We start from the raw sequence: 12,845 nt of genomic DNA on the forward strand, positions 1-12,845 counted from the left end.
GGTGAGCAGTGGAGGGGGTGGGGGGAGGCAGCATACCACAACATTCATATAACTGACACACTTGGAGATATTAAAATTTGTGCGTTACTGAACTCAATAAAATTCAATTTCAATGCTACGTTAAAAATGCAGAATTCCCTGAGATTTTATAAAATTCTCGAGATTTCCCTGACTTTTCCAGGTAACATATAATTCCCTGAGAATTCTAGGCTTCCTAGAAGAATCACCACATTGTAACAGTATAATAAAGTTTCGTGAGCTCCTCTTGGATGTGCAGATTTGTGTGAGGCCTTGCATTATTATAGAGAAATTGGTTTGCATTTTTGTGTTGATAAACATGCTGTCCACATATTCCAACACTGCAGAAGTTATAGCTGTGTGCAGCCAGCTGGCATAACCTTGTTGGGATGACGGAACCTTGTTGGGATGACGGCAGATGCCTCAGCCAATGACTCATCATGCTTTTGTTCACTCCAGGCATTCTGAAGCACCTGCGAATATCTGTGATGCTCTGGTTTTCCACATATAACCCTCAATGACAACTCTGCTTGGAACGCACCTCTGTTGTAGATGCTATTTTGAAGGCTATGTATAGCGCTGCCGCCTATCAGAATTTCATTAAACTATACGAACTGAAGTGGGAATATTCAATGATGTCCCACAACAAATTCCAAATTTTTTCAACAAAAACTGGATGAGAAAAAAAAGTTTTGCATTACTTACTGAAAGTATCTCATAGTAATTTCGTGTTGCTCACGGACTCTAGTAAGTCTTCCAATTAGACAGCACTTCATGTCCATACTGGACAACATTGACTTCTTCCATGACGGTGCATGGGCGGCACAAAATGCATGAACCCCAGAAAAGCAAATGACAATAGTTTACACAATCATGACAATGGTGTCTTGGAGCGAGGGAGCAGTGAAGGTCAAGCCAATACTCTTGATCATGTAGCAACAGGCCATGCTGCGAGAGACATTAGGATAATGAAACCAAATATGAGCAACTTGACAGAAATGACTCGCACTCGCCTGCAAATAGATGGTGATAGCAGCAGCACAAAAACAAATACGAGCCACGCTATTGAAACAATGAACACAGTGTGAGAAACCCTCACAGAGAAGCGAACTACGAGTGACAATATCCGAATCAATCTATTAGTGAACATCGTATCAAAATCCGTACAGTATTTCTTCAGATCAGTCTTCACAGAGAGAAAAATGCAGCACGGAACTTTTAATTTATAATACGTATGGCTGAATTCAAGGAGTTCTGAACTTCATCATCAGATGCAATGTCATGGTTTTCACAATGGCAGGGGACTTTAATTCATTATAGTTCAGCCCATTTGCATGAAATATTTATAAATTATATACACAAACTTTGCTGGTAAAACAGAGCACCTATCAAAATCACTACAGCAGTTCCCGAGATTAGCCTGAAAATACACACAGAATGCGGCAGGGGACTTAAACTTCTATACGTATAGAAGAGAATGGAGCAAAAGACAAGACAAGAAGACAGATTGTACATGGAAAAGAATGTTGGGAGACTTCCTGAATTCCTATCATCCCAACTAGAGCGCGCGTGAACAGGACCACAACTACTGACAACATTTTTGTTCCATTTTCATTACTAAAGCAGCATTCCATTAGTAAAAAATTTTATGGCCTTTCAGACCATTATGCAAAAATTTTAACATTAAAAGGAATTTGGGGCGTGTGAACTCACACCCATGAGCACTCACATTCACACACAAACTACTTAGAAATGTTAATCCAGTAGCAACAGACTTTCTTAAACCTCATTAAAGAACAAGAATGGCAAGATATTTACAGTGCCTGCGACACAGATGATAAATTTGATACTTTCCCTCTATTAGTACATTTAAAACCGGGTACTAGAACTAATAAGCAACCTGGGTGACTGACTAATGTGATAAAAGTATAATGTAGACAACATAGGAATTATATCAAAACATTAGAAATAATCACAACTGAGTTGCAATAGCCCATTACAGAGGTTCATGTAATGTGCTTAAAAAAGTCATTATGGAGGCAATAAGCATGTGGTATGCAAACAGAATAGCTCATTCTCTGGATAAATTTAAAGCAATACGGTCAGTCACGAAGGAACTGTCTAGCTGGTAGTACAATGTCAAAGACATAAATCCAATATGTAGTAAAGCTGTTTTTGTTACTAATAAGTCAGACATACATAAAGTATTTATCAATCATCACTTTCTGGATAGGTGAATCAAATAAAAACTGAGTTTCCACAGGGAATCATATACCCATCTTAGAAACTGGCTTTCTAAGTCTGCTAGCTGAAATACAGTTTCATGATCTTCTAACAAGTTTCACAGATATGATGGTGTAGCCAGCAGGATACTAAAACACTGTGCCATTTATGTTAGCCCTGCACTCAGCCACATCAGTAATTTTTGTTTTAGGAATGGTCAGTTCCCCGAATGATTATAGTTTCCCATAGTGAAACTGCTTTATATAAAAGGAGAAAGGCACAAAATAGACCATTTCAGACCTAATACTATCCCATCAGTGTTTGCAAAAGTTATGAAAAAGTTCTATACATATGGGTAATTGATCATTTAAGTCCACACAATTTGCTATCAAATGTTGTTGTTGTCTTCAGTCCAGAGACTGGTTTGATGCAGCTCTCCATGCTACTCTATCCTGTGCAAGCTGCTTCATCTCCCAGTACCTACTGCAACCTACATGCTTCTGAATCTGCTTAGTGTATTCATCTCTTGGTCTCCCTCTACAATTTTTACCCTCCAATACTAAATTGGTGATCCCTTGATGCCTCAGAACATGTCCTACCAGCTGATTCCCTCTTCTAGTCAAGCTCTGCCACAAATTTTTCTTCTCCCCAATTCCAGTCAATGCCACCTCATTAGTTATGTGATCTACCCACATAATCTTCAATGTTCTTCTGTAGCACCACATTTCAAAAGCTTCTATTTCTTCTTGTCCAAAATATTTATCGTCCATGTTTCACTTCCATACGTGGCTACAATCCATACAAATACTTTCAGAAACGACTTTTGACACTTAAATCTATGCTTGATGTTAACAAATTTCTCTTCTTCAGAAACACTTTCCTTGCCATTGCCAGTCGACATTTTATATCCTCTCTACTTCGACCATCATCAGTTATTTTGCTCCCCAAAAAGCAAAACTTATCTACTGCTTTAAGTGTCTCATTACCTAATCCAATTCTCTCAGCACCATCCGAGTTAATGCAACTACAGTCCATTATCCTCGTTTTGCTTTCGTTGATGTTCATCTTATATCCTCCTTCCAAGACACTGTCCATTCCAAGTCCTTTGCTGTCTCTGACAGAGTTACAATGCCATCGGCGAACCTCAAAGTTTTTATTTCTTCTCCACCGATTTTAATACCTACTCCAAATTTTTCTTTTGTTTCCTTTACTGCTTGCTCAATATACAGATTGAATAACATTGGGGAGAGGCTACAACCCTGTCTCACTCCCTTCCCAACCACTGCTTCCCTTTCATGTCCCTTGACTCTTGTAACTGCCATCTGGTTTCTGTAAAAATTGTAAATGGCCTTTTTCTTCCTGTATTTGACCACTGCCACATTCAGAATTTGAAAGCGGGTATTCCAGTCAACATTGTCAAAAGCTTTCTCCAAGTCTACAAATGCTAGAAATGTAGATTTGCCTTTCCTTAATCTATCTTCTAAGGTAAGTCGTAGGGTCAGTATTGCCTCACATGTTCCAACATTTCTACGGAACCCAAACTGATATTCTCCGAGGTCGGCTTCTACCAGTTTTTCCATTCGTCTGTAAAGAATTCGCGTTAGTATTTTGCGGTCGTGACTTAATAAACTGACAGTTCGGTAATTTTCACATCTGTCAACACCTGCTTTCTTTGGGATTGGAAATTATATTCTTCTTGAAGTCTGAGGGTATTTCGCCTGTCTCATACATATTGCTCACCAGATGGTAGAGTTTTGCAGGGCTGGCTCTCCCAAGGCTGTCAGTAGTTCTAATGGAATGTTGTCTACTCCCGGTCCCTTGTTTCGACTTAGGTCTTTCAGTGCTCTGTCAAACTCTTCACGCATATCATATCTCCCATTTCATCTTCAGCTACATCCTCTTCTATTTCCATAATATTGTCCTCAAGTACATTGCACTTGTATAGACCCTCTATATACTCCTTCCACCTTTCTGCTTTCCCTTCTTTGCTTAGAACTGGGTTTCCATCTGAGCTCTTGATATTCATGCAATTGCTTCTCTTTTCTCCAAATGCCTCTTTCATTTTCCTGTATGTCTTATCTATCTTACCCCTACTGAGAACCTCTGGTTCTTTCAGTTTACCCAGGTCCCATCTCCTTAAACTTCCACCTTTTTGCAGTTTCTTCAGTTTTAATCAACAGTTCATAGCCAGAGTCCACATCTGGCCCTGGAATTGTCTTACAATTTAAAACCTGGTTCCTAAATCTCTGTCTTACCATTATATAATCTATCTGAAATCTTCTAGTGTCTCCAGGGTTCTTCCATGTATACAACCTTCTTCCATGATTCGTGAAATACGTGTTAGCTATGGTTAAGTTATGCTCTGTGCAAAATTCTACAAGGCGGCTTCCTCTTTCATTTCATTCTGTCAAATGCACAGTTTGGTTTTGGAAGTGGTTTTACAACTCCCCCTCTGAATGGGCTAAACTGAAGGCTGTGAACATTACCCATCTTTGATTTATCTACAGTGTTTGGTTGTGTTGATCACAAAATATACTACTGTCTTCTAATATGTCAGGTGATCCTAAAATATTTCTGTTTGATGACACTAACTTGGTAGTGAGAGATATTAGTGCAAAATAGGTAATGTATCAAATAGTACACTTCATGAATTAAAGGAAATAAATCAAAGCTAAATCACAGTAAGACTCTGTTTTTTTATAGTTTCTAACACAGGATTCAGCTAAAACTGACATTTTGATTACACAGACGGGGCATGTTATTAACAAGTGTGAACAATCTACATTCCTATATATTCAGATAGGTGGAATGCTGTCGTGGAAACCCCATGTTCAGGACTTGGTTCAAAATCTGAATGCTGCTATATTTGCCATTAGTACAGTATCTGCAATAAGTGATAGTCCAACATGAAAATTAGTCTACTTCGCTTATTTTCATTTGCTTTTGACATATGGCATTATATTCTTGGGTAGCTCTTTCCACTCAAAGGGTATTTTTGGCCCAGAAATCAGCAGTTTGAGCAATATGTGTTGTAAATTTATGAACCTCATGTCAACTCAGGTTCAGAAGTCTGGGAGTTCACACACTGATCTAGCATTAAATACTTTCTCTAATGTCATTTTTTGTCCACAATATGAGCTTATTCCCAAGAACTGGCAGCTTTCACTCCGTTATTATTAGGCAGAAATTCAGTCTGCATTTGGGTTCACATGTTGTCTTTGCCTCTTGTACAGGAAGACGTACAGTACTCTGCTGAATCCATTTTCAATGTGCTACCACAAGAATATAAAATATCTTAGCAGTAATCCTAGCATTTTCATATCTAAATTGAAGAATTTCCTTGTAGCTCTCATCTTCTATTTTGTGGGGGAGATCCTGGAAAAAATTTAAGCAAATTTTTGTGTAATATTGATAATTATGCTAATATATTCCCAGCAACTTCTTGTGTGCATAAGATTTTATTTTATTTATTATAAACTTTTCTGGTGTTATTTCGTGTACTGACTTATTCCATGACCATGAAGATTGATTCCGCAAATGAGTTCTAGGGAACTAGACATGTAAATGAAATAAACAAAAATACATTTCTTGTGGCAGAGTTTTAGGCCTATTTTTAACCAGGGCAATACTCAGTTCCTATTCACTCACATATTCCACATTGTGACTATTGAAAAGTGGATACTATTTTTGCTGAGGCTCCATGATCACCCTGTATATAGAGAAAACAACCTGCTTTGCCAGTGACTGTGTCTAGAGGTGGTACAGGAATTTTTTTCAGTCAATTCTGTCCCATGAAGCAGATCTTGATGCTTCATTTGACGGTCACAACAGATGACAATTTGGTCAATGCAAAATACCTTGAAATGGTAAAGATGAACTGCAGTGCAGTGTATATCTCAAGTAAACTGTACAATAAATTTTACTTTTCTGGGTGCACCATATCTGACTGCGTGTAATATAACATGGTAGAGTATGAATAATAAAACTCTGACTGCGTGTAATATAACATGGTAGAGTATGAATAATAAAAAATTAATATAAGTGGATGTCGTCATATCAGTATTTTTGCTGCACATGTGACTTACTATTTATTACTTATACTTTTGTGCATTCTATCACAGTGATCCAACACTGCTTTTGAAAATGGTCTTTTCTTTTCACATCAATTAAAACTGATATCAAGAAATCTCAGTTTTTATTTATGTATGTATAACTTATAATTGAAGTATGTTTTTGTTTGAATCGTAAATGGGCCTACAAGTGAATGGAGATTTTCTGCATGATAACATCAAGTTCATTTGATAAATTTATTCAGAAGTCAGTTGAGAGAGAGAGGCATGTTTCCTTTTGACTGTTTTAATGAGAAACTGAGAACTTCTAGCCTGGCATAATCGTATTTAAGATCTCTACGCACAGTATTCACAGCATGCTGTCAGCATTGACAGAATTAAAATATCTGAAACTTATTTGTAATCGCAGAAGTAATTGCTGCTAGGGCGACAAACTGAAATAAAAGAGGAAGAAAGAAAAAATGAGAGCAAAAAAAAGGTCATCAATAACAGCTTTGGCCATACTAATGATGGTGAATTTTTAACAAACAATAGCAATGTTAAAACAGAAGAACAGGAAGACTACAATCAATACAAAATGGTTACAATAAAAGTGCACGTAGAGAGATTAATGCAGCAAGTCAATGACACTGTATACTTACCATTCTAATGTATGGATTATCACCCAAACATGTCTGGCACAGGATAGGGAAGTCCTGCAAACCACAAAAACTGCATCAAAAATAATGTCAACAGCTCACTGATTACAGAAATTCATTTACAACAGAACTATCTGATTAATACTTAATGTGACAACAAGTGCAAGTGTGTAGAAGTACATACAAAATTAGACACTGGCCACTTGCGTGAAAGAGAGAGAGAGAGAGAGAGAGAGAGAGAGAGAGAGAGAGAGAGAGAGAGAGGGAGGGAGGGAGGGAGGGAGGGTGGGTGGGTGGGTGGGTGGGTAGGGGGGGGGGTGAGAGAGGGAGAGGGAGGGTGGGGGGGTGAGAGAGGGAGGGGGGGAGAGGGAGGGGGGGAGAGGGGGGGGGGGAGAGGGGGGGGGGGAGAGGGAGCACTGTGCTTGTGTGAAAGTGTATGTGTTTTCTACTGCAGAAGAAGGACTTTGTCAGAAAGCTTTAATATTTGAGCAGTCTTTTCTTTGTACATTCCTGCGACTCAATGCCTCATCTGTGCGTTGATTATCCTTTCCGTATTATTGTTAAAGTATTATGTTCTAGTTAATATATCAATTATACTTTTGCAGACAAAGTAAATGTGGTTTTCTTTCAAACACATATACTGAGCGAGGTGGCTAAAGGGACCAAACTATGAGTCATCGGTCCCTTGTTCCTAATAAAACAATGTCACAAGTGTGAGAATAAAACAGACGAGACGTAACACAAAATGGAAAATCCACAAGAACTAAGGAAAGCCAATGAACATTAAAAGGAACAAAAGAGGACAAGAAAACAAAGATATGTTAGAAACAGAAGACAGTAACTCAAGAAAGCAGATTACAGTGGCTGGCTGACCACGAGAATAAAAAGGAGAAGCAACACGCTGCAACACATTAAAACCTCTATCCCAAAAGCACTAGGGTGGAGGACACAGAGGGACAAAGGACATGTATTAAAATTTAGGTCAAATGATAAAAACTACCCTCATGAATAAAACAAAACTAAATCAGCCAATGAGGCGTTGTCAGGATAAAAACTACCCTCACGAATAAAACAAAACTAAATCGGGCAATGAGGCGTAGTCAGATAAAATGAGTGGCAACGAGTCCGGTAACGCAAGATTTCATTGCTGGGCAGCCAAAGTGGGACAGTGCACCAGAATATGGGCCACTGTCAATCGGGCGCCACACTGACACTGAGGCGGGTCTTCACGGCGCCGGAGGTTACCGTGGGTCACCCAAGCATGGCCTATGCGGAGCCAGCAGAGGACAACTGATTCCCTGTGAGAGGCCCGCATGGAAGACTTCAACACATTCGTAGTCTCCTTAATGACACGCAGTTTGTTGTGCGTACTGTTATGCCATTCCGCCTCATAAAGCCGAATAACCCCGTGGCATAAGTCAGAACGCAGGTCAGGTTCAGAGGTGCCCATCTCCAGAAACGGTTTCTGCGTAGCCTGTTTGGCCAGTCTATTGGCAAGTTTGTTGCCCGAGATTCCAGCATGACCTGGGGTCCAGACAAACACCACTGATCGACCGGACTGTTCCAGGGCATAGATGGACTCCTGGATGGTCGCTATCAAAGGATGACAAGGGTAGCACTAGTCGAGAGCTTGTAGGCTGCTCAAGAAATCAGAACACAGAAGAAACGCCTCCCCAGGGCATGAACGGATGTGCTCAAGAGCATGAAATATAGCCACCAGCTCGGCAGTGAAAACACTGCAGCCATCAAGCAAGGAATGCTGTTCAATATGTCCTCTATGGACATACATGAAAACGACATGAGTGTCAGCCATCGAGCCGTCAGTGTAAACCACTTCATGGCCTCGGTACTTGTCAAGAATTGAGAGAAAGTGGCAGCAGAGAGCCGCAAGGTTAACTGAGTCCTTAGGGCCATGTGAAAGGTCCAGGCGAAACTGTGGCCTAGGTGTACACCATGGAGGTGTGAATGGACCTCAAGTATAGGTGGTAAAACCAAGGGTTCCAGTTCTGAAGGAACGGATCGGACACAAACTGCAATTGGAAGCTCCGACCTGGGCCACCAATGCGGGAGATGAACTGCCGTGGGTGGGAAAAGGAGACGATGATTCGGATGCGCAGGAGAACTACGAACGTGTGCTACGTAACTGGCCAGCAGTTGCGCACACCTAACCTGCAATGGAGGCACTCCAGCTTCCACAAGGACACTGGTCACCGGACTCGTCCTAAAAAGCTCCTGTTGCTATGTGAACGCCACAGTGGTGCACTGGGTCGAGTAAACGCAATGCTGCGGGCACCGCTGAACCATAAACAAGACTCCTGTAGTCAAGACGGGATTGAACAAGGGCTTTGTGGAGCTGCAGCAGCATACAGCGATCTGCATCCCAGTTGGTGTTGCTCAGGCAGCGGAGGGTACTGAGGAGCTGCCAGCACTTCTGCTTAAGATGATGAAGGTGAGAAAGCCAAGTCAATAGGGCATCAGAAACCAGTCCTAAAAATCGATATGTCTCCTCTACACTGAGTAGATTGTTATTAAGGTAAAGTTCTGGTTCTGGATGAATGGTACAATGCTGACAGAAGTGCATAACACACGACTTTGTGGCTGAAAATTGGAAACCGTGGGCTAGAACCCATGACTGCACCTTGTGGATGTCTCCCTGTAGACTCTGTTTAGCAACACCAGTACTGGTGGAGCAGTACAAAATGCAGAAGTCGTTTGCATACAGAGAAGGTGAGATGGATGGCCCTACAGCTGCTGCTACACCATTAATGGCCACTAAAAATAGAGAGACACTCAATATAGAGACCTGTGGGACCCCATTCTCCTAGATATGGGTGGAACTATTGGAGGTGCCAACTTGGACACAGAGAGTACACAGACACAGAAAATTCTGGATGAAAATCGGGAGTAGGCCTCTGAGACCCCACTCGTACAATTTGGGAAGGATACGACATCGCCAGGTCGTGTCATAAGCTTTTTGTAAATCAGGTGTTGGCATCTGCAAAAGGCTGTTTGGATGGCAGACTCTAGGGACACAAGGTTATTCGTGGTATAGCAACTCTGGCGGAGGCCGCCCTGACATGGAGCCAGTAGGCCACGTGACTCCAGGACCCAACCCATACACCGACACACTATATGTTCCAGCAGCTTACAAAGAAAGTTGGTGAGGCTGATGGGGTGAAAGCCATCCACATCAAGTGGGCTTTTACCGGGTTTGAGTACCGGAACGATGGTGCTGTCCCGTTATTCTGATGGAAAGACGCCATCACACCAGAGCCGGTTGAAGATGATGAGGAGATGTCACTTGTAGTCAGATGAGAGATGTTTGACCATCTGACTGTGCATGCGATTTGGTCCAGGAGCTGTGTCGGGGCAATGGGCACGGCCACTGAGGAGCTCCCACTCTGTAAATGGGGCATTATGGGATTCACTCTGGTGTGTAGTAAATGAGAGGATTTTCCCTTCCAGCAGCCGTTTGAGAGTGCGAAAGGCTGGGGGGTAATTCTCCGACGCAGAAGCTCGAGCATAGCGCTCAGCAAAGTGCTCAGCAATCATGTTTGCGTCGGTAGATAACACGCAATTTATGTTAACACTGGGAACACCTGTTGGGGTCTCGTACCTGAAAACGTGTTTGATCTTTGCCCAGACTTGGGAAGGTGATGTATGACACCCAATGGTCGAGACATATCTCTCCCAACACTCCTGCTTCCGTCGTTTCATAAGTTGGCAAGTGCGAGCCCGGAGCTGTTTAAAAGCTATGAGATGCTCCAGGGAAGGGTGCCGCTTATGCCGCTGTAGAGCTCGACGATGCTCCTTAATTGCTTTAGTGACTTCTGGCGACCACCAAAGGACTGCCTTTCGCCGGGGACACCCTAAAGAGCAAGGGATCGTGTTTTCTGCCGCAGAAACGATAGTTGTAGTTAGCTGCTCAACCATCACATTGATGTTCTCACGTGGGAGAGATTCAACAGTGACAGCAGAGGTGAAAGTTTCCCAGTCCACCTCGTTTAAAGCCCATCTGGGCAGGCATCCATGGGCTTCCCGCCAGAGCAGTCACACGAAGATGGGGAAGTAGTCACTACCACAAAGGCCGTCACTTGCTCTCCAATGGATAGATGGGAGAAGTCCTGGGCTGCAAATTGATAAATCAATGGCCGAGTAACTACCTCAAGCCACACTGAACTGTGTGGTGGCCCCAGGATTTAAGAGGCAGAGGTCGAACTGAAACAGTAACCCCACAAGGGGTTATGGGCATTAAAAGGGTTAGGGAGTTGATCAATCAGTGCAGTTAATACATTCAGGGATACTACACCATCTGGAGGATGATACACATTGCAGACAGTTATTTCCTGTGTCTTCATCATTCTGACAGCCACAGCTTCAAGAGGGTGTTTGAAGGGGCACAGGTTCACTACAGACTGAGTTTAGGACATAAAAGCAAACTCCACCTGACACTCGATTACAGTCGCTATGGTTCCTGTAATATCCCTTATAGCTGTGGAGGGCAGGGAACCGCATTGCCGGGAACCAGGATTCCAGGAGGGCAACGCAGAAAGTGGTGTAAAGCTTAACAGTTGCCGTAGCTCGGCCAGGCAGTGGAAAAAGCCACCGCAATTCCACAGGAGAATGACATTACCGTGAGACTGGGAAGGCATGGAACATTCAATGAGGCGGTTTACGCTTCAGGGTCACCTGCTGCCACCGACTTTTTGCCTGGGCAGTCTATATGCGTTTTGTCTGAGGGACCAGCGAGATCTAGATACTCAGTGGACGACAGAATCTCCACCTCATCCGCAGACGCAGAGCTTGGAGGTAGCGGTGGTGTGGGCGCCACGGCAATTCCCTTGGTCTTGGGGACCTTCCTTTTGGATTTTTCTTGGTGCTCCTTGGGTTTCCCTGGCTGGGAGGACTTCACTCATTCAATCTCTGGGATGGAGGATGAGCGTGAAGCCCTGTGACCAGATGCTTTTGGGCTCTTCAGTCACTGGCGTGTGTCATCTTTCCCACTAGCAGAAACCTGGGAACGGAGTGACCCAAGGGACCCCTTCCTAGCAAGAGCAGCTGAAGAAGTTGTACGCTTCCCCAGCTTGGAAGTGGGGACGGACGTCCCCGATGGTTGGAGGTGTGTTGCTCCTGAAGTTGGTGGTGCAGGAGCAACAGGGAGAGAAGCGCCCCCCACCATCAAGGGGTTAGGTGTAGTCTTTTGGCTCTGAGAGGTGACTTAGATTGGCGGAGCTGATGGGGCTAGAACTGTTGTAGTGGCAGCGTAATACGATGTCATGCATACAGGATGTAACAAGTGTTCAAATTTCCTCTTAGCCTCAGTGAAGGTCAGTTGGTTCCAGGGTCTTGTACTCCATGATTTTCATTTCTTTCTGGAGAAGCCTGCAGTCTGGCAAGCAAGGCGAATGGTGCTCTCCACAGATGACACAGATGGGAGGCGGGGCACATGGAATATTGGGATGTGATGGGCGTCCGCAATCTCGACATGTGACACTGGAAGTACAGCGGGAAGACATAACTGAACTTCCTACATTTAAAGCACAGCATTGGGTGAGGGATATAGGGTTTTACATCACAGCGTTAGACCATCACCTTGACATTCTTGGGTAATACAGCACCCTCGAAGGCCAAGATGAAGGCACCGGTGGCAACCTAATTAACCTTCAGACCCCGGTGGACATGCCGAATGAAATGTACACCTTGGTGTTCTAAATAAGCATACAGCTCATTGTTGGACTGCAAAAGAAGGTCCCTGTGAAATATGATACCCTGGACAACAATTAAGTGCTTATGGGGTGTGATGGTTACAGATACATCCCCCAGCTTGTCACAAGCGACTAATACCCATGACTGGGCAGAGAATGTTGTTTTGATCAAGACTGACCCAGATCTCATT

The 12,845-nt window shown here is 42.9% G+C and overlaps 1 protein-coding gene across 1 annotated transcript in view; it reads right to left on the minus strand.

The window, feature by feature from the left end:
• The window catches only part of LOC124612553 (pre-mRNA-splicing factor RBM22-like), a 48,482-nt gene that overhangs the window by 25,181 nt on the left and 10,456 nt on the right, over positions 1–12,845 (minus strand). Inside the window, 1 exon segment of the mRNA XM_047140831.1 lies at positions 6,953–7,006. Coding sequence (XP_046996787.1) covers positions 6,953–7,006 — 54 coding nt within the window.

The sequence above is a fragment of the Schistocerca americana genome, chromosome 1 (assembly GCF_021461395.2).
Source record: "Schistocerca americana isolate TAMUIC-IGC-003095 chromosome 1, iqSchAmer2.1, whole genome shotgun sequence".
NCBI classification, from domain to species: Eukaryota; Metazoa; Arthropoda; class Insecta; order Orthoptera; family Acrididae; genus Schistocerca; species Schistocerca americana.